This window comes from Leptonotus elevatus, chromosome 21 (assembly GCF_054856555.1).
Source record: "Leptonotus elevatus isolate MCC_2025b chromosome 21, RoL_Lele_1.0, whole genome shotgun sequence".
Classification (NCBI taxonomy): Eukaryota; Metazoa; Chordata; class Actinopteri; order Syngnathiformes; family Syngnathidae; genus Leptonotus; species Leptonotus elevatus.
In genome coordinates, this window is record NC_141259.1 from 1,240,527 (window position 1) to 1,263,466 (window position 22,940).

The 22,940-nt window shown below is 41.2% G+C and overlaps 2 protein-coding genes across 2 annotated transcripts in view; one reads left to right on the plus strand and one right to left on the minus strand.

The window, feature by feature from the left end:
• Nucleotides 1–2,890: 2,890 nt before the first annotated feature.
• Nucleotides 2,891–22,940, minus strand: part of LOC147155517 (uncharacterized) — a 132,126-nt gene continuing 112,076 nt past the window's right edge. Inside the window, exons 5-9 of the mRNA XM_086066627.1 lie at nt 9,212–9,841; nt 6,536–6,557; nt 3,880–3,964; nt 3,789–3,817; nt 2,891–3,221 (exon numbers count right to left, since the gene is read on the minus strand). Of these exons, the coding sequence (XP_085922753.1) occupies nt 2,891–3,221; nt 3,789–3,817; nt 3,880–3,964; nt 6,536–6,557; nt 9,212–9,841 (1,097 nt within the window). The remainder of the gene's footprint in view (nt 3,222–3,788; nt 3,818–3,879; nt 3,965–6,535; nt 6,558–9,211; nt 9,842–22,940) is intronic.
• Nucleotides 17,318–19,086, plus strand: LOC147155518 (uncharacterized). Its single transcript, XM_086066622.1, is given in 2 exon segments — nt 17,318–17,607; nt 18,198–19,086. Coding segments are annotated over 2 exon segments (1,179 nt in total).

Genomic DNA, 22,940 nt, shown 5'->3' on the forward strand with positions numbered 1-22,940 from the left:
TATACTCATACATAAGAATTTACTCTAAATAATACAGTAACAGACCCAGAGGGCTGATACATTATTAGGTAACTATATTTAATAAAGTATATACATTTGGTAATTTATATGCCCCTAATAATGATAATCCGGCCTTTTTCCATGAATTTTTCTCTCAGCTGTTTGACTTAGCAGCAAACTCTACTGTTATTATTGGAGGAGACTTTAACACAGGCTTAAATCCATTAATAGATCGTTCTAATAATACAACATGTATAAGGCGATTACAATCCGATTAAGTAATAAGGGAATATATGGATGATTTTGGCCTTGTCGACAGCTGAAGACTTAAAAACCTGACTAAGAAGGAATTTACCTTCTTTTCCGCGGTGCACAGATCTTTTTCAAGAATTTATTTTTTCCTTACGAATAATTATATTGCTGATAAAATTGGTATAAAAATACATCCTATTATTAATTATCTTCTTCACCCTAAAAGTTGATTATACTTTTAAAACACCCCCGACATGGCGTTTTAACATCTCACTGCTTAATGATGCAGAGTTCGACAAAATTATAAAAAAAGAGTGGGCAATAATAAATAACTCCCGAAACTTATCTCCATCTCTTCTCTGGGAAGCTGGGAAAGTGGTAATTAGAGGTAAAATTATATCATATTCATCTTATAAAAAGAAACTGGATCAAAAAATAGAAAAAGACCTGGAAGATCATATTAAACAACTGACGGATGAGTACGCAATAAACCCAAATAACCAAATATGGACTGACTTACTGAAGGGAAAATAACCATGGTTTGTATATGTCCTCATGTAACCTCTTGTATAAGGATATGTTGTTGTCCTGAACTGTTGTACGAATCCAGGTGCCCAACAATTTGTAAATAAAGGGCGGAATCAGCCTGGGAGTGAATACCTTGTTTATACTACAGCCTTCCCTGCTTCGCAAACATGTTTTCGAGAGTGTCTGGGAGAGGGCTTGGACAGCTCGGTTTCTCACGCTCACAACTTTTTGTTGACGAATAAAAGACGGAGCGGCACACGGTCCGGGCGGAGTCAGCTGTGGAATACGTACCACTGCCCAGCCGTTATTGCAGCTCGTTTTACCCGGACCGTGGGCTCTCCGGTCTAGTGTCAAGGTAAGCGCTGATGATGATCATATTCTGCTGCTTAGCGTTGAAGTGTGTTGTTTGCGAGGAATAAAAGGCATCATTATTCTAGCAAAAGTGAGTTGTGTTTATTGCTGTTTGCGGGGAATAAAAGGCACCATTATTCTAGCAAAAAGAGGTGTATATAGATTGCTGTTTGCGGGGAATAAAAGGCACCATTATTCTAGCAAAGCATATCAGTCTCTGTGTATTCATTGTTGCCGCCGACCACTCACGATCCTGCATAAAAATATGAAGGTGAAGTAGTGTTTTCCACAAAACATTTTGGCGTTGTCGGCTGGTTTCCTAACTTCTCGGTAAAGAGAAGTAGGTGAGTGGCTACGGTACAATGTTTCGGAGAAAAGAGAAGAAGTCGGAAGACTACACCAGTAGAACGAAAGAGCAAACGGGTCATACAGAAAGTATACCCGGTTGGGATGAATGTTCGCCCACGTATACAGTAGCTCAGGAGCTGCGTAAAGGGGGCGGGCGTATGGAGCCGTGGATTGAAGTGCTGAAAGACGGAGGTCCTACAGCGCTATCCGCGGCTCTACAGCAAATTTCTGTAACTGGCAGAAAGCCGATAGACGCTCTGCAGAGACAGTTGTGACTAATGGCTTCTGCATGGCGAAAACAAACGGAACAAATTAAGCAATTGGAAAAACAGTTACATGAAAAGGAGGATGAGATGATTACGGAAAAAGGTGATAAGGCGGTAGCCCAAGCATAAGTCATACAAGTGCAGCTGGGGAAATACCGAGACATGGCTGAGCAATCTGCTCTACATGTGGCCAAAATAAATAAAGCGAAGAAAAAGAAACAACAACCATCCATGAAAAATGTGCGCGCCTTTGTAACCAAAGCTGCACTACAGGATGGGGGAGGTATGATCCCTCGTGGGAGGGTGACATTTGTAATAGTGATGAGGAAGACGACTGGCGTGATATATATCTGGAATTATGAGGAGTAAGTGATTTATTGGAAGCGTATGATTTGGCTATGTTTGAACAGTGGCCTTACGTGAGTGACTGGCCGGCTAAAACAAAACAATGTCACACGCTGTGCACGGTTGAGTCAGGAATTAATGCTGTGATATCCGTTGGTGTTACTGAGGGAGGAGAAAGTGATTTATTGGAAGCGTATGTTATGGCTATGTTGGAACAGCGGCCTTATGTGAGTGACTGGCCGGCTACAAACAATACAATGTCACACGCTGTTCATGAGCTTCAGGAACCTGACAGTTCCTTGTGTTCAACATTCTTACGATTGTAATGTAATTTAAGAAAAATTACGATGTGATGTTGTGGATTTAAAGGGGAAATAAAACAATGTGTGATCAAATGCATATTATGTAACACGATTTATAACTAGCTCTGTGTAAATTTGATGTTTAGACAAAAATGTCTGATATCCTTTTAATTTCCCAGAAGTCAAAACATAGGACATAGGTGTCCAAACTACGGCCCGGGGGCCATTTGCCACCCACCATCCATTTAAAAAAAAAAATAATAATAATAATTCCATTTTTGGGCGGCCCATGGCATGCACATGGGTGGAAATTACACATGAATTGAGGTATGGGGTGCAGAGCTATGGAAAGACATTTGGGACAAAGTACAGGGTGTGACAATTACGGTCTCACATGTAGATGCACACCCTAAAATTACAGATTCTGAAGCACTACATAATCAAGCGATAGACCAGTTAGTAAAAGCGATGATAGTGCAGAGGGAATCCACGGTGGGCCTAGCAAGATGGGTACATCAGAAAAGCGGACATTGGGGTATCCAGGGGACCCGACAGTGGGCCCTGGACGCCTTGCAGGTGGTGTGCTCCTGATGGGGATGATCGTCCTTTGCTGGGAGCCGATTCAGACGGTGTTGGACGAACGCTGGAGCGCGTGGGGTGGTTTTGGTTACAGTGGAGAAACGCCGCTGACAACCGCACCCAGGACGACTGTACTTGTCCAGGCGGGCAAGCCTGCCTGATTGCCAACGTAAGCAGTGATTGTCCGCTCCAGGTGTGTCGGAGTTGCTTCCGTGGCCAGGACATTCCTGTGATAGCCAGAGGGTGCCAACTGACGGTGGATGCCACGTGTTCTTTATGTGAGTATGATACGGAAAAAAGGAATTGCACCGGGAAGAGCAATGGCACTGACTGGACAATCACCTATGTCACAACCCACGTTGTTCCTATCGTGCCAACCTGTATGAAGATGGCACATGGACTGATTCGAACTGAAGTACGTTGGACAATCAAGTTCCCTATCTTACCAGAGTGTCATCGTGCTCGACGGACGTGGTAGGACACTCTTCTGGGGGGGACGGGAACGTTGCTGGGATTCGCCAACCTGATTGACAACCAGATTACTACAAGCAAGCTGCATTACACTGGACAATACACACATGATGCATTCGTAAAAGTGGCACAGTGGATGCCAACTGCAGTGCAAGGTCAAGCACAGAATATTAATTTGGGAAAAACAAGTGCAGTTTCGAGAAAGAGTAAACAACTCCACTGATGAGGTATTGCAAAATATGACTGATTGGATGAATTGGACTGCGTGTTCATTGCAATACATACATGCCAAAGTACAAATAAATCGATTTAAAGCAATTGTAATGACAAATAATTCCGAAAGTACCGTTCTCTGGCTGCCTCTAGGATGTCTACCTGTGGACATGGAACAATCATACTTATCGGTTAACCAATTTCACTGATGCCACAGCTCTCACCTTGATCCAGTGGGAGGTGTTGCATGACAACCGTTTGGGTATCTCCTTGGAGAAGTACAGTTGCGCACTGAGCGACTCTAAGGTGCTAAAACAGATGGTGAAAGACCAATTACAAAATTGCAGATAATGACAGTGGTGGCCAGGGAAAAGGTACTTGCAGTGGCAAAGACGGTGGAACAATCATCAGCGTCGCACTGGTATGATATATTCACAGGATTATCACCCTTTGCACGGAAAGTAACGACTCCTCCATTGATTGTACTTATTGTGGTATTATGTGCGATATCTTTACTCAATGTATGTACTTGCTTCTATGTAAAACAGGTAAAACGCGCCATGGATGACAAATTAACTAGAACACTTTTGGAATAAGGGGACGATATTTTTTAATAACATGTACGGATAATAATATCTATGGGAAACGATCACTTTCCATACTGGTCAATTATGGGAGGGTCATCAAACGACAAAACTATAACAGGGGTATGGGTCTATAATGAACCCATTTTTGATTTGGACAAATGTGCCAGGACCAATGCGTTATCTGAAAATATTTTGAGGTTTCATGAGTCCAGGGGGTGGAATGACGGGAAAATAACCATGGTTTGATATGTCCTCATGTAACCTCTTATATAAGGATATGTTGTTGTCCTGAACTGTTGTACGAATCCAGGTGCCCAACAATTTGTAAATAAAGGGCGGAATCAGCCTGGGAGTGAATACCTTGTTTATACTACAGCCTTCCCTGCTTCGCAAACATGTTTTCGAGAGTGTCTGGGAAAGGGCTTGGACAGCCCGGTTTCTCACGCTCACAACTTTTTGTTAACGAATAAAAGACAGAGCGGCACACGGCCCGGGCAGAGTCAGCTGTGGAATACGTAGCATTGCCCAGCCGTTATTGCAGCTCGTTTTACCCGGACCGTGGGCTCTCCGGTCTAGTGTCAAGGTAAGCGCTGATGATGATCATCTTCTGCTGCTTAGCGTTGAAGTGTGTTTATTGCTGTTTGCGGGGAATAAAAGGCACCATTATTCTAGCAAAAAGAGGTGTATATAGATTACTATTTGCGGGGAATAAAAGGTACAATTATTCTAGCACAGCCCAGATGTTGATTGCTGTTTGCGGGGAATAAAAGGCACGATTATTCTAGCAAAGCATATCAGTCTCTGTGTATTCATTGTTGCCGCCGACCACTCACGATCCTGCATAAAAATATAAAGGTGAAGTAGTGTTTTCCACAAAACACTTACAAAATACAAAAATAGAGTTAGACGATATGTTATCCAAAAATAGTTTATAATACAACAATTGAGATACAAGCAGCCCATGAGTATTGCATTTAGCCAACAGAAGAGCTCCTGAAAAGCTGGAAGGCGTTCTTGTGCTCAAAGCCCTGCCCCCAACCACAACCCCGCCCCCCACCTTAAAACACTGCCAATAAGTTGAAACTGAAAAAAAAGAAGTAAAACTGAAAACCAGAGTTGAAACTGAAAACCTGTGACACTCGGGAAAAAAAAGTGTAAAAAAGATCTGCAGATTGCCATTGAAAAAGACATAATACAAAAAAAATGTGCTTAAAGCAAATAGTGTTTTATTAATGGCTGTATTTTATTTTCAATACAACTGCCAACACTTGTTTAACAATGCCAATACTTGTTTCAATGTCAATGCAGCTTTTTCCACAATTAAATTTTTTTTTTTTCAATACCAAATGTTATTGGCAGTGTTGTGACTCCATAATCACGCAGTTATCCTTTGAGATGGGCATGGGTGGGTAAGCATGAAGGTTTTCCTTCATATTGTGCCGAAATAGATTTGGTGCTTCATTGAAAAAGGGACATCGAGTGAACGAAAGAAGTCAAAACAACCTATATGTCACTAAAGATTCACTCACTCTTATCTTTCAGCAATAATAGTGAAATAAATATGGTACTGATCAATGTATTATTTAAAAATAGACTGTGTTAATTCAAATAGAATAAGTTGTTATAGGAAAAGTTTTTCCGACAATTAAGTACATAATGTCCATAAATGTGAAATTTCCGCATCTCCCTTGACTGACTATTGTTCAATATATCTTTGTGGCTACATGGATTTCAGCATATTTCTAACCCTCGTTTTGAGACACGCCAGGTGTGGCAATGATGGGCTGGAGAAGATGGAGGAAAAGGTGTCGGGAAGCCCTAAGCCTGTGGAAAAAGGCACGCCATTTTTGGGGTTGTGACTAAATTGTAATGGGTTAAGAATATATCCAAAAGACCAAATTGCCCCTCTAAATTAATGCTACACATTTAGAACCCTCAAACTCGGCCACCGAGGTTACAAAACTGATTTAATTGAAGTTAAGGTCTCTGGATGTGCATTCATGCAGCCTCAGAAGCAGAAAAGTCCACCTTTAGTAGAAGTTGCTTGCTTATTGCAATCATGTTTTATTTTGGCAAAATATTTACTCTGAAACAGATTTTTATTACATTGTTATAGGGAAGTTGAAAGCCCATGAAAGATAGTCTCACTCTGTATTTCATGAAAATAAGGATTAAGAAAGCGTTAGACCCATCTACAGTATATTTTAAAGGTGTATTCAAGGATCTTTTGTTGCTGCATCTTCCAGGTGGATCATCTTAACGATTGGTTCTCGATCTTGTCAATCAATCTGACATAACGTCGTGCATGCTCGTTCCTAGCGGCACATGCGCAATTTAAGTGTTTGTAGCATATAGCCGCTGAGCTTCAGCCATTCATCGTTGTAGCTGCACCGATCGCACCGCATACTTTGAAAATGGCTGAGAGCCACAAGAGGACATGTCTCGTACAGCCAACACAGCTGAGGATCGTTATCAGGCTTCATGCAGATCTTACCGATTAGCTGATCGTTTGAAACACCTGTGTTGCTTATGGGAGACATGGAAGGCTGGATAGGGGTACTTGAGGACAGTGGTGAGAACCACTGCCATAGTGTATTTAGGCTCACCAACAATTTTAGACTATAGCCCGAGCCATCTTAACAAAGATAGCTAAACTTATCTAAGTCAATAACAAAAGCCCAAATATTTTAGTAAGAGAGCTATATTGTAAAAATATTGTGATCATCCCGGTACCTTATCACTGCCACAGGGTCACTCAATAAGGGAGCTGTCCAATGAAATGGAATGAAGCGAGAACGGGCTGGCAATAAATAAGGAGGTAGTTAGCAACCTAGACGAATCTCTCTCGATGCCGACTTAAGTGGCTTCTGTAACCTGTCACCTCATGAAAACGACATTACAGTGGATGAGGGAAACGAGAATCCATAACCCTTTAAACGCAGAGCCGGATTTGACAGTGGGCTGGAGGAATTAAGGCTTGACCCAATCCCTCACTGCCCCCCGGCAACAGTGGTAAGAAAAAAACTCTACTTCATTTTTAATTGTAGGAAGAAACCTCAGGCAGACCGGGCTCAGAGGAAGACTATCTGCCATGGTCATTCTAACAGCAAAACAATACAAAGTACAGAACTGCAGTTAGCACACAAATCATCCAATAGGAATTTTTTTTTTATAAAATGTTGGGAAAAGATAATCAGACATTCAACGCACATCAACTTCATTACGGCAGTGGACAGGTCTGTGATGCAAGGCAAGTTTATTTCTATAGCACACACAAGGCCACTTGATGCGCTCGCAAGCAAAGACACAACACTTACAGCATCAGCAAACACAACTGTTAACATTCAGAAGCAAAGCTGAGAAAACAAAAGCAGCTTGCAAAAATTACAAAAAGAACATACATTGACGATGTTAAAACACATTAATAGCAAACATTTAGAGTAAAGCAATAAGAGTAGTTTTCTAAAACAATTACTTTAAAAGAAAAACATGATTTCAAAATATTTAAAAGACATTAATAAAAAGGTATAAGAAAAATCTAAGTTTTTAACCTGGTTTTAAAAGCATTTACACACAGGGCTGACTTCACTTCTGTTGGCAGATTATTCCATTTGAGTGCAGCATAACAGCTAAATGCAGCTTCACCATGTTTACTTTGAAATCTGGGTTCCACTAATTGACTTAAGTCTGCAGATCTCAGAGCACTACTGTGTTCATATTCAATCAGCATTTCTTGAATGTATTCAGGACCCAAACCCTTCAGTGATTTATAAAGTAGCAGAATTCTATAGCTGACTGGGAGCCAGTGTAAAACCTTAAGGACTGGAGTGATAAGTTCTGATCTCTTTGTTTTGGTCAGAACCCGAACTGCAGCAACCCCGTGCAGCATTCTGAATGAGCTGTGATGTTCTTTTGAGAGAGCCGAGTCAGGAGACTTTTGCAATAATGAAGTCTACTGAAGATAAAAGGATAGATACGCAAAGATAGATAAAGGGTGGATACGTAACAACAAAAATGATTTATCAAGTCAAATACAAAAGGAAGCTGAACTTAAATAAGGTACACACGTACTATTTAACAAAAATAAGAACAAGTATAACAAAAAAATACATGAAAATAAAAACAAAAGGAACACTGAATAACTTAATTCAAGAAGGAACTTCCAAATCAACATATCCAATCTTGTTCATTGACAAAGACTCACTGTTTGATGATTTATATTTCATTCAGAATTATTTACACTTTCCCACCTTCCCATCAAAAGTCAAAGTTTCTTCACAGGCCATCTAATCAGTCATGAACTTATTCATATGGGCATCACTAAAATATTGTACAATGCACACACACTGCTTAAAAGTATTTTACCCCCAGTGCTTACTCCAAACACTTGATCACAGGTTGCTTTTAGAATTTTTGCAAATTGTTACGAGTACTTCTTGACTATTGTTTGTCTCCAGTAACCTTGCCAGCAAACTGAATTATTGCGGTATTTGTTCACAAATACTACGAGAATCCATCTTGTACTGCTCCCACTGATCCGTTCGCAAAGTGTTGTTTAGGGCGGGACATGCAGCTGTGACAAAACCAGGAAGCACTGACGCCTGGGGAAACGAACAAACCTAACAGACAAATGGACACTGCAATTAATTCTGTTCTCGCAGAATTACTCACAGTTTTCTTGTTGAGTTTGAACAGCGAGAGGCGTTTTGTGCATTTTTATCTGGTAAAGATGTTTGTGCTTTTTTTTTTTTTTCAAAGACGAGACTGAAAACGACATTTTCAATCGTTGCCGCGATTGGTCAAAACAAACGTGAACAAGATGCCGCATCGTCCAATCAGCTCGAAGTATTGTACAAAACGTCCTGTCTTTCCCGAGCAAACCACCGTGGAGCAGTCCGAGATTGATATTGTGAAGAACTCCCTTGAGTGAATAACAATTATCAATTTGGTTATTGCCAGGTTATCTCACCAGCACATATATGACTCTTGACTTTATCCTGCTGAGAGAATATTTGCCTACAAACTGAGTAGACAAAAGGTTTTTCTCCAGTGTGGGTTCTTGTGTGCTTTTTTAAGCTTGTTCCCTGAGAGAATCTTTGCCCACAAACTGAGCAGGCAAAAGGTTTCTCACCAGTGTGGGTTCGTGTGTGTCTATTTAACGTATCCTTCGTAGAGAACTTTTGGCCACAACCTGAACAGGCAAAAGGTTTCTCTCCAGTGTGGGTTCTTGTGTGCACTTTTAAGCCTGTTTCCTGAGAGAATCTTTGCCCACAAACTGAGCAAGCAAAAGGTTTCTCTCCAGTGTGGGTTCTTGTGTGCCTTTTTAAGATTGTTCCCTGAGAGAATATTTGCCCACAAACTGAGCAGGCAAAAGTGTGGATTCTTGTGTGTGTTTTTAAGCTTCCCTTCTCTGAAAATTTTCGCTCACAAACTAAACAGGCAAAAGGTTTCTCACCAGTGTGGGTTCTTGTGTGTCTATTTAACGTATCCTTCTTAGAGAACTCTTGGCCACAATCTGAACAAGCAAAATGTTTCTCTCCAGTGTGGGTTCTTGTGTGCATTTCTAAGCTTGTTTCTTGAGAGAATCTTTGCCCACAAACTGAGCAGGCAAAAGGTTTCTCTCCAGTGTGGATTCTTGTGTGAACTTTGAAGCTTATTTTATGAGAGAATCTTTTGCCACAAACTGAGCAGATAAAGGTTTCTCACCAGTGTGGGTCCTTGTGTGTTGTTTTAAACAGCTTTTATAAGCAAAGGTTTTCCCACATTGAGAAGGGATTGAAATACTAAAGTGAATACATTTAATATCATTAAATGTTATTTGTTTTCACAATGCAGTCCCGAGTTTTGATTTTGACTTTTGAAATCTACACAATAAAATCAAAATTACATTACACAGTAGACCTCATCATTTTGATTATTTTTAATCAAGATCTGTCTGAACATTTTTTATCCCTCTTATTTAGATGAATACATATTGTGAAAAATAGGTCGCTGTGCCTCTTCTGTTTGCATTTGATAATTTTATATAGCAGCACTGCTAATGGATGCATATTTCACTTGTTACACATCTGTTTAATGTCACTTAGACATAAAATGAGAAAAGGTAAACAGTCATAGTGTGTTGAAGATTTTTTTTTTAAAGAATAACTGAAAATATATCGTGGCATATATTGTTATCATAATATAAAATAGCCTATATTGTGATGGAAAAATATTTCTATATCGCCCAGCCTACAAACACATGCGAGACACGTGGCAAGTATTTCTGTCAGTCGTCAGCATAACGGGAGTCCGTCAGTGGCCGACTGAGAAGGTCCGTCAGCACCCAGTACTGACCTGGTTAGTGACGATTTCGGTGACGGATGAAAACCTTGCTTACGTCAGTACTGACTGAGTTCTCACCTCTGGTTATGATGGTGTGTTAACATCACTAAAATCTAACTTTTGCAAGAGTAAAATGTAATATTAAAGCTTTAAACAATAAATCAATGTAGAATTATCCAAATTCTTGCAAAATAAAAACTGTCTTGGTTTGCTAAATTTGAATGCACCTAAAAGATCATCAAGTATTATGAAATAAGGTTCCAAAGTCTTGAAAAATAGCCTTGCTTCCAGCTGCGGGTCGGTGTGAGCGTGTCCAATGAAGCCAGCGTTCATCTGTCAATCAAAGGTTTGTACATAGCGTCTCAGCTGAAAAACATGTGCCGTCAAGTTGCAAGTGTCTATAGTGTTAATCTACGCGAGGCACAAAACCTTGGTTTATGTGTGTGTGGTTTTTGTGAGGGGTTGTGTCTTTTCTGCGCTTGTGTGTTGTCAAACAGTGTCAAATATGGCGTGACGATCACACGCCGAAAAGGTTGGACCATGTGATGACAGTGAGCACGGAGCAGATGGAACAGTCACACCATGTTAAATGATGTGATAGTTTGTAATGTGTAAAAAAATTAAGGCCTAGGAACACATTGGCCCTTTAACATTATTGACATAGTCCACCTTCTATAGCTATATTGTATGTTATTTTTTAGCAAAATATCGACTCAGAAACAGCTTTCTTTTTATATTGTCATTTAGAGGAAGTCAAAAGGCCACATTGTGTTTTCACATGTTAGGATTAAGATAAGGCAGGCCCGTCTTTGCAGTGGCATTATTTTAATGAGATTAGGATTGTAATACTGTGATATTTTTTATGTATTATGAACTTCTGTATTTTGAACCTTAAAGGGGCTGTATCTCTGTATTTTAAGCCCTTCCACAGTTAACTATAGGCAATTAAATCTTATCTTTGACACCATGGCGATGTAATTTCTTATAAAATATTAGTTATTTTGCGGTCTTATTTTTCTAACGCAGAAGTAAAACGCCCAGTTCAGTATAACCCCGCCTCTCCCCGTGTGGTTGCCTTGCCCCTCTTGTCCTAAGCCAGCTGCTGCGGGCACCGCCCACAAAACTCTGGAGCGCTGTGTTCGAGCACTCCAGCGCAAGACCGGCAATGTCTTCTTTGGATGGATGTTAAATTCTTCAATAAAAATTTGAAACAAAACGGCTTCTTTGCCGCAAGAAATAGTAGTGGAGGAGGGAAGGTAAAAAAAAATAATTCAGTATTCTGCCCACTTTGAGTGCTCTGTATGTCAACCAACGTTTAAGCTGTTCCACACGATGTTTGTATATTGAACCATGTTGAAATGTTCACGCCTGGGACATCCTCTTCTTCCAAAATGACGCGTAAACTGGTGTGGCTACCGTGTTTGTTTGGAATTTCTGACTTGTGCATATTAATGATAAAAACTTGGCGTCATTTGAGTTCAACCCACTGTCGTTTGCTCAACCAATGAGGTTGAGCCTTAGCCCGCTCAAATTCTCCAGAGCCCGCCCTCTTCTTCTACGAGTACAAATCACGGTGCTCTACAAGTACAAATCAGTTTTGCACCATTTGTAGCGAGAGATTTGGTGCAAAAGTCGCGTGACTGGACAGCAGCAGAAAAAACACTTGTGACTCCTAGTGGTGACTTCTTTGACTACAAGTTGTCATTTCTACAGGTACATATCACAACTTTTACAGATACAAATTTACACTTTTTTCTACAGGTACAAAAAAATGTTTGTACAGGTACAAATCATGACTTTTACAGGTATTTTTTATTTTTTTTACAGGTACAAATCACGACTTTTACAGGTGCACACTTTTTTTTTACAGGTACAAATCACTTTTACAGATACAAATTTATACTTTTTTCTACAGGTAAAATGTTTAACCCGTCGGTGTTATTTGTCCATTTTCTGGCATTTTTATGTTTTTCTGTGTTTCATCAAAGAAAAAGCATTTGGAAAAAATACACTAGGGACCTGACATTTCACCAGGATTGTTAAAAAATGTAGAAGTTCAAATTGGCGCCATGCTGCAATTTATAATTATTGCAAACAGGAGGGAGAGATTCACACGAAATTCTTGTAATAATGCCCGATTTTGGCTCATTGACTCCCATTATAAATCACAGTTTTTGATATGCTGTAAACCTGATGTGTTATAATGCATTTTCCGTGATTACTGGTGCAATCGCTTCTTTGACGAGTCATAAACATGAAAATGACTTGTTTGAGCCTCTAACTATGTCATATGAAATATTCAAATTTGACTTTTATTTTATATATATATATATATATATATATATATATATATATATATATATATATATATATATATATATATATATATATATATATACAGCATAGTTAGTCTTGCTATAAGCATAATAATGCTATTATTGTCAATAGGGGGCATAAAAAACGAAAAATAAAAAACTATAGATGTATAGATACGTCTGATGCTACTGAACATTTTGAGCGGTTGAAAGTGAAAAAAATATTCATAAATGACTAAGTTATCTCACTTCAAAGGAAATGCCAGATTTGGGCAAAATTACAAGAGTTTTGTGCTATTCAGAAAACAGCCATTGTGTGAAAACTGGGCATGCATAAAAAATTATATTGTTATGACTTATGGACTTATTCAAGCCTCTAAATATGTCATATGAAATATTCAAATTAGACCTTTATTTTACACATATATATACAGCATAGTTAATTTTGCTGTTAGCATAATACTGCTATTATTGTCCATAGAGGGCATTAAAAAAACTTCTTTTTTTTAAACTATATATGTATAGATAGGTCTGATGCCAGTGAACATTTTGAGCAGTTGAAAGTGAAAAAAATATTCATAAATGACTAAGTTATCACACTTCAAATGAAATGCCTGATTTTGGCAAAAATTACAAGAATTAAAATTTTAAAAAAATAACGCCTACGGGTTTTAATACAACAACAACAACAACAACAAAAATTACAGGTAGAAGTTACTTGTGCACCATATTTACCTCCATTCATTTGCTAGGTAACACTAGAATTGCAAGTCCACGACAGCCGCCTAAACTATTCACAGACAAGAGCAGGTTCACCCTGAGCACCTGTGATAGACGTGCAAGAATTTGGAGCAGACAAGGAGAAGAACGTTATGCTGCATGTAACATTGTTCAACATGACAAGTTTGGTGGTGGGTCAGTGATGGTCTGGGAAGCATATCCATGGAGGGACGCACGGACCTCTTACTTACTAGAAAATGGTATTCTGACTGCCATTGGGTATCAAAATGAAATCCTTGAACCCATTGTCAGACCCTACGCTGGTGCAATAGGTCCTGATTTCCTTCTAATGCACAACAATCCCCGGCCTCATGTGACAAGTCTATGCAGGCAGTACCTGGAGGATGAAGGAATTGATTAAATTGAATGGCCTTCACGATCCCTTGATGACTTAAATCCAGTAAAACACCTCTAGGACATTATGTTTCGGTCCATTAGGCACCACCCTTACACAGATCTGGTAGGACATGCCACAAGACACCATCCGTCGTCTGATTAGGAGCATGACTCAACGTTGTCAAGCATGCATACAAGCACATGGGTGCCACACAAGGTATTGAGAAGCATTTTGAATTGAAGAAATAACATTTTGGAAAAATGTATTGGCCAGCTACATCATTGTTTCACTCTGATTTTTGGCGTGTGTCAGGAGGGTGGAGTTTGGTGGAGGACCCAAATGTAAGGAGCAAAAGCAACCAGACAAGGATGTAGTTAAAAAGGGGATTCAATTAAGAAAAAGGCAAACAAGGTACTTGGCGAAAATAACAAAATCAACAATATCCCAAAACACAAATCAAAGCAATAAACCAAACAGGAACACGGCTAAGTAAGGAAATGATGACGGGGACTTTAGCCTGCCGCGGCAGACGTGGGACGGGGGCTTGAGCCTGCCGCGGCAGACGTGAGATGGTGACTTGAGCCTGCTGCGGCAGACGTGGGACGGGGACTTCAGCCTGCCGCGGCAGACGTGGGACGGGGACTTCAGCCTGCCGCGGCAGACGGGGGACAGGGACTTCAGCCTGCCGCGGCAGTCGTGGGTCGGGGACTTGAGCCTGCCGCGGCAGACGTGGGTCGGGGACTTGAGGACTGTCCGACCTGTCACCCAGAGCGCCACTAGCCAAAGCCAGGGCTTCGTCCAACAATGCTATTGTCAAAGCTCCGGAGACAAGTATTTCTTTGTGGCATGACAGCGCCCCCGCTGGGTCCTTCTGTGGTCGAGTCATTCTGTCAGGAGGGTAGAGTTTGGTGGAGGACCCAAATGCAGGGAGGAAAAGCAGCTAGGCAAGGATGTGGTTAAAAAGGGGATTTAATTAAGAAAATGGCAAACAAGGTACTTGGCGAAAATAACTAAATCAACAATATCCAAAAACACAGGTCAAAGCAACAAACCAAACAGGAAGACGGCTAAGCAAGGAAATGATGACGACAGGACATGACATGGCACAGCGACAATGACTCGACAAGGACTGAAAGAAAGCAGGGATCTAAATACACAGTAACGAGACAACGAGAGACACCTGCACAAGACACACGTGGCTTGGGGAACTGATTGGGTAACACCAGGGACCGGGATGACAAGCAGAGGACATGATAAAACCTGACGAGACATTGACACACTAGGAAAACATGACCAATAAGACAAATCAAAACACAGACCATGACAGCGTGTCTATACAATTAAGCCCTCTGTAGGCTGAAAACCTTTCCTAAGACATTGGCCCGTTCAGACGCGTATTTAGGACATTTTGGGGGGTGCTTCAGCACCCCCAAACTGAACAATAGCATCTCCAAATTTTTAGAGTATACAGATATATTTTTACTGTGTGTTCTTTTTAACAAGCTAGAAACTTATAGCTATAATATATATATATATATATATATATATATATATATATATATATATATATATATATATATATATATATATATACACACACAAAACAAGCCTCGTGAAGTAGGTCATGGACATAAGATTGGTTTTCAGCAAACAAAAGATCAATTTTGAAGTATTTGTATTAAAGACAAGATGTAAAAAGGCAGACACAAACAGTGCTAAAGTCAATTTGTTTTGTTCATATGTTTTATGTGTTTGTACTTACGTACGTGATGTATGTTTTTATAACATAGTACAGACAAATAGTATAAAAACACAAAAAACATCATTCTTTATGAAGTTAATGTATGTTAACATATTTTATATGTTGTGTGTTTCATTTAAAAGAAAATTTAAAAAACAAGTCGCATGGTCCATTTTTGTTAATTCTCACTGAAAACTGTGTGGAGCTGGTTTACTCCAGAAACATGCATACTGTCAATGTGTATGTTGATAAGCTGTTGTATCAAAAAGAGTACCATTCAGGAAATTAAGGTTGGAATATGTTTATATTTTAAGTCATTTTTTCCTTTGCATAACTTATATTTGTCATGAAAAGGTGCGCGTAGGAGAGAGTGGAACCAAAGGTGAGGAGACACATCAGGGAGACAGGAATTTTGAACAAAAGGAGAAACTTTATTGGAAGAAGTGGGGACGGGTCGTAGTGACGGGACTGGGCGAGAGGAGGCTGGTTCGCCGTGACGGGACTGGCTTGACCGGGGCCGACTTGACAGAACTTGGGAAGCTTGGCTGGATGTGGAGAACTACACAGAAACATAGACCACTAGACAGAAACATAGACAACTTAACTGGGACGAGACATAGCGGGACGGGACGGGACGGGACGGGACGGGACGGGACGGGACGGGACGGGACGGGACGGGACGGGACTGGAAACATAGACTCAGGACTTTGACACCTGACGTAGACAATGATCCCACACCGACTGGACAAACACAACAGACTAAATACACCAACACTAATTAGACACACCTGGGGAACACAATAGGAAGAGAGCACCGATTGGTCAAACATACTGGGAAGGAAACAGGCACACAGGTGGACGTAATCAGACATAACGAGACAGGGGAACCACTCAGAAACACAAGACAAACATCAATCACAGAAAGACACAACAAACACACCAAAATAAACAAAACCCTAACCCATACAAAACCGAAACGTGACAATATTAGATTCAGTTTACTCACTGACTTCCCATGTTATTTTTGGAGCGGGAAGTATACCCCCCTTCCCCCCGTTATAGTACCCAAGCACCCCTAAATGTCTTTATAGGACCCCTAAACCTCTGATCCTAGAATCGCCTCTGGTGTGCGCAACCATCCACAAAAGCACTTTTGACAACTCGCAAGCAAAAGTCATGGAAAATGCACACACAAAATTAAAAAAGACACGTGAAAATCGCGGATATATTTGTGGATCTGAAAAACGGGAAAATCAAGAATTTTTTTGTGAATCTATAAAACACGTGAAAATGATGAATATGTTTGTGGATCTGAAAAACGTGAAAATCGCGAAAATGTTTGTGGATCTGAAAAACACGTGAAAATCACAAATTTATTTGTGTGAATATTTTTTAGACAAATCTCTCCCCCTTTGTGTATGTGTGTGTGTGTTCGCTAGCGTTTCACGCTCCATTCAACGAAATGCCCGCCGGGTGCTTCGCCTTTTCGCGCGGTCGTACACCGGATGGGAGGGGCTTCACTTGGTAGACAAAAACAGCATATTTTTTTCAGGCAGCCATTTTTGCTAGCGAACAGCCATGGTGGACGACTTGCTCGATATTGCTGCTCTGTACTTGTTGTGGAAGACATACAAACGTCGGAAAGCAAAACGCCGTCGTGTATGGATTCACAACACCATCCAGATACGCGAACATCTTGGTGAATTCCATCGACTGCGTCTGAATGATTGCCGTTTCCAGCGCTATATGCGGATGACCACTGCACAGTTCGATGACCTATTGGCTCGTATCGGCGCTAGGATCTCCCGCATGGACACAAACTACAGGCGTTCCATCTCTGCTGCGGAGCGACTGTCCATTTGTCTCCGGTGAGTGGCAGATAAGTTTGGTATCGCACAATAAATGCTCTATATGCACTGATTTACACAGCGCTAGCTAAATGTATACAGTATATCAAAAAATTATGTTGAAGTACATACACCATGCTTCCAAACTGATGAAAAGGATGTAATGAAAAGAGTTTAGATTGATGAGTTTTTCTGCTCTATCAACAGTTAAATACACCTACTAAATAGTGCAACTACTGTATTTATCTGATCATGATGATTCATTTTCAACATGTTATATCATGTTTAAGACATAGCCAGCTAAAAATAAATAAATATATATATATATATATATATATATATATATATATATATATATATATATATATATATATATATATATATATATATATATATATATACTGTACACACACTAGGAAGCAAACACATTGGATCCATCTTTAATTTGTAAGTACTTCTCGATACCTCTTTTTTTCATTGAAACGTTGAATATTTATGTAATAGATTTTCTGATGCGTATACATTATTTTGACTCACTGGTGACTGACTACATGCACTATTGCAATTTTTTTATGACTCACGTACATGTAATGTTTAATCATGTATTGCAAATACTTTGCCACAGGTGACTCTTTCCGGACCATAGCAAACAGTTTCTGTGTTGGCATCTCCACAGTCTCCATGATTGTCCCTGATGTGGCAACCGCGATTTGGGACTGCCTCGTGGATGACTTTATGGCTGTTCCCACCACAGAGGTGTGGAGGACAATCGCAGAGAGGTTTGAGGAGCGGTGGAATTTTCCTCTCTGCTGTGGAGCTATTGATGGGAAGCATGTTGTGCTCAAAGCCCTTGCCAACTCAGGTTCCCAGTTCTTCAACTACAAGGGAACCTACTCATTGGTTCTCTTGGCAGTTGTTGATGCTGAGAAATGCTTCCGGATAATAGATGTCGGGGGCTATGAAAGAACCAGCGATGGAGGGATCCTGGCCAACTCAGCTTTTGGTCAAGCACTGCGCTCTGGCACGCTGCACCTGCCTGGGGACCGGCTTCTACCAGGAGCTGACCACCTCGGAGCGCAGCCGCATGTCTTTGTCGCTGATGAGGCCTTTCCACTCCAGCGACATCTGATGAGGCCATTTCCAGGACGCATTCTCCCTCCATAGCGCCAGCTATATAATGACCGTCTCTCCCGAGCTAGGTTGGTGGTGAAGAATGCCTTTGGCATCCTTTCGTCCCAGTGGAGGATGTACAGGCGTATCATGAAGGTGCGTGTGGAAGTTGCTGAGAAGTCTGTGAAGGCTACCTGCCTTCTTCACAACTTCCTGCGACAAACTGCCCAGGCATTTGTAGGAACAATCCAGCTTGAAGAGGTGGAACTACTGCCAGATCTGGAAAGAGTTGCTTCCAACAACCCAAGCAGAGAGGCTATGAGGGTCAGGGAGGCCTTCACCTCTTTCTTCTCGACGGAGGGGTTGGCCCCATGGCAAGATTCTGTGTAGTGCACAGTACTACACACCCAAAAAGGCTATTTTAAGAGCCACCCACACATACTAGGGAGCAAAATTCCTGCATCACCTTATCCGCACCACAATTATTGTAGACCTGTTTATACACACAATGTTTATTCCTATGCAATATCATAATAAACACAGCCCGTGTTTGTATTTTCTCAATGATACAGTGAATTGTATGTTATCATGTATCTTGCTTAATGTATTACATTGTGAGGCAAAAACAAGCTGTTTATACACTATGGATAAACACCGAAATTAACCTGACTCCCCAGAACTTTGGACTTTTCTAAAATATCAATCAATAACAATCAAGACATTAGGTAAGGCACATAATTACATGCACTATGTATTAACTGTACTATTTTATATATATATATATATATATATATATATATATATATATATATATATATATATATATATATATATATATATATATATATATAAAACACAAAAGAAAATAAAGTATTTATTCTTATAGCAGGTGTGTAAAAACAAATAAAACTGAAACTATTGACAGAGCTAAATATACACCCTGAACTGGTGATTAACAATAACAACAAAAGATTAAATCAAGGCATAAAAAATATTGAAGCCTGATTACTGCACTGAAAAGATTCACACACATATTACTGTAAAACCTCTTCTAAATTTGATGTATATTTTTTTGCAGCCAATGGCACCTTATAAATTTGTAGTTTATCTTTTTGGTCAGTGGACAATATTTTTTAAGGCAGGAACCAGGCTTTGCATAAAAAGCACATCCTCATCATCACAGGGGGGAGGGGGGGCTGGAAGGGAGTTGACCCTCTGCCTCGAAAGACGGAGCTAATTGTCCCAATCTTCTCCTTCCCCCTCATTCTGCGTTTAAATCTCTTCGTTCCTGTATGAAATACAAACGGCATATTTTTTATTACACATCAGATTGTGACATTAAAATCTGACAAAATGAGTTGCAAAAACTATAAAATAGTTGCCATGGCGAAAAGCATTCCATAATTGCATATAGTGAGTGTATTTGTAAAATGACAGTACATACAATCTTTTATTTTATTCTTATTTATTCCTAATCTTTTAATATTTACAGTTTATTAGTTCAACATGAGTTCTCATGTGTCACGGGTTCATTTAAAATAAAAAAAAGAGGGGGAAATGATGGCGCAGTTGAAAAACTTCAGTGAGGTTATTTTTTTTAAACAAAATATTTACAGTGCAAGTCCAGTGCAAAAACAATCCCAACAATATTTACAAGTTCCGTTTGTCATTTCTGCAACTTACTGTGGTAGCCAGTCAATCACCAGCCCACTTGGCTGAGCACTCCCAACTAATGAATTTAGGCTCCCTTAAATACCCCTTAGCCCCTCCCTCCAGGCAAACCATTTAGCTCTTAAACAGGTTTAATACAAAAAGTAACCAAGAGGCAACTAAAGCACGTAAATAAACAATATCTGCAACATATATTAATCATAACAAAAATCCTCCATTCACAACCAGTAACTTATTCACTCAAAAAATAACAAACTCATTAAATAATAAACCAACTTCTTTTGTGATATAGTCCATAGTCATGTAACACCTGAAGCGCGGCAAAAAGCGCTATTTAAGTTGGAATGAGGACGTGCTTCGGTTTGGTCCATTGCCCATTGTCGAACGACCAGTGGCGTGCACAGACATTTTGGGGGGTAAGTGCTCTGGGAGGAAAAAGGGCATTTTTGCACATATAGAATACCTTATTGATAATTCCGAGATGACGTCTCAAGTCAAAATGGCGGTCAATTTGGTGAACTAAATCTATTCGCTCATTGAAAAGCATTGGACTTTGTATCATTGTAATTTGATTTGCGAGGATTATTTTTTTATTTTAAAATGTGATGAGATTCTGTGTGGCTTGTATGATAGTCACAGGCATTACAATCTGCCGTTTGTTTTTGCCGTATAAAGGAAGCATTTGCTTTGCGTTGCATTGGGGATGTATCAGAAATGCCCGGATGTTCAGAATTGTCAATAAAAGAACTAAATAAACATTACACACACATATAGCCTAATAATAATAATAATACTTACTATATCCAATTACAAAATAATAGCTAATAATTTAGCTAATAATAGCTTTATGCCTGCTGATTTAGTACAAACCGCTTAAAAATAAAATGTTAACAGCTTTTTTCAATAAAATTAACCTTAAGGAGCAAACCAATATTAAAATGGAAGCTTTAAAAGGTGCTAAACACTAGTTAACATGACGAGAGAGACCTCAGTATTGTTCATTCAGTAATTTTACAGATTCGACATGCCATCATCATTGCTCTCTCTCTCTTTTTTTTCTTTTCCTTTCCTTTTTTTGTTATGCGTGAGTATGTGCATGTGCGGGTGTGTGTGTGCATATGTGCGTGCGTTTGAGTGAGCTCATTATTTCACCTAAAACCTATTAAAAATCCCATACTGTTCACCTAAACCGACTAATTCAGAATCCAACTAGAGTCGTGAAGTTGTCAGGAGACCTGAGGAAGCATCAAAGAAAAGTGAAATCCAGCACAGACCAGACATCACCTACTACCCACCGGGTTACCAACCAGAATCTTTCACCAACCCCAGAAACATTTAAATTCCAACAAATTAGGGAGACCTCAAGAGACCAAAGGAAAGACTGAGGAAAGGAAAGAAGGATAGATGAAGCAGAGTGAGATCCACAGACATCAGCCTCCACCGATTCAACGACCAGAGGAAGAAGCAGATTGTGTCTGAATTTCAGTAGATGCTGGTGTGGTGGATCTGGCATGCATGAAAACCTCCACCAAAGAGGGGAGCAGTCGACCCCGGCCAGGACAGAGCAAGCACAACCCCTCAGAGCCCCCCAGGCCACGGCAGCGCCAAGGCACAACCCCCGGACCCCGCAGGGGCCACCGGCCGGAGAGCTAACCCGGGAGACAGAAGCGCCCCTCACCCCAACACGGCCTGCACCCCAAGGCCAACGCAGCAGAACGGGGCACGGCAGGCCCACCAGGCACCCCACCCGTCCACAGCCCCCGCTCCACCCCCCCTAGTGCAGTGAGTTAAGAGGAGCGACCAGCGGGGCCTCTCCCAACCCGGCGGGGGCAGGAGGCGCACCCGCCCACCACACCCAACGAGACCCCAGCGGGCATATGGAGAAAGCACGGCGGGGCGATAGGGCTTGCCCCCCGGATACTGGGGTCCACCCGAGGTGCCAGGAGGCACAACACCACCCCGCCCGCCCGCCCGGCCGCCGGAGCCAGGGATGGAGCCCCCGGCCCAGGGGAGGGGAGGAAGGCGGACAGGGGAGGGGGACGGGACAGGGGGAGGAGACGACAAGAAGGGCAAGGGGCGCGGCAGGGCAGCAGAGAGAGGGGGGAGGAGGAGGAAGGGTGATGAGGGAGAAGGGACCGGAAGGCGGAGGACGGGCGGGGAGAGGCGAGGAGGGAGAGGCGGCAAGGGGGCGGAAGGGGGAGGGGAGAGGGAACCACGGGGCACCCCGGAGGCCCACCCGACCCGAACCGCGTCGCCGGGCACGGAGCGACGGACTTCAATGGGGCGGCGCCGCCCCGGACACAAGAAAGAGCACCGCAATGCAGCACCCCCCAAGAGACCCAGGGAACGGCCAAGATGCAGCCACCACCCAGCAGCCAACAGAGGGGCAGAGCCGCCCACGCTCAGCCAGGGGGGGACAGCACCTACCCACTGACATACAGTGATTCCGAATATAAACCCTTAGTGCCCATTGGAAGTGAATCTTGAGGAGTTGGTGACTGTAAGGTGTCATTTGATGTGGTCTGCTTGATCCTGCTGTCAGCAACTGGGTTCCTGACTATAAAAACACAACC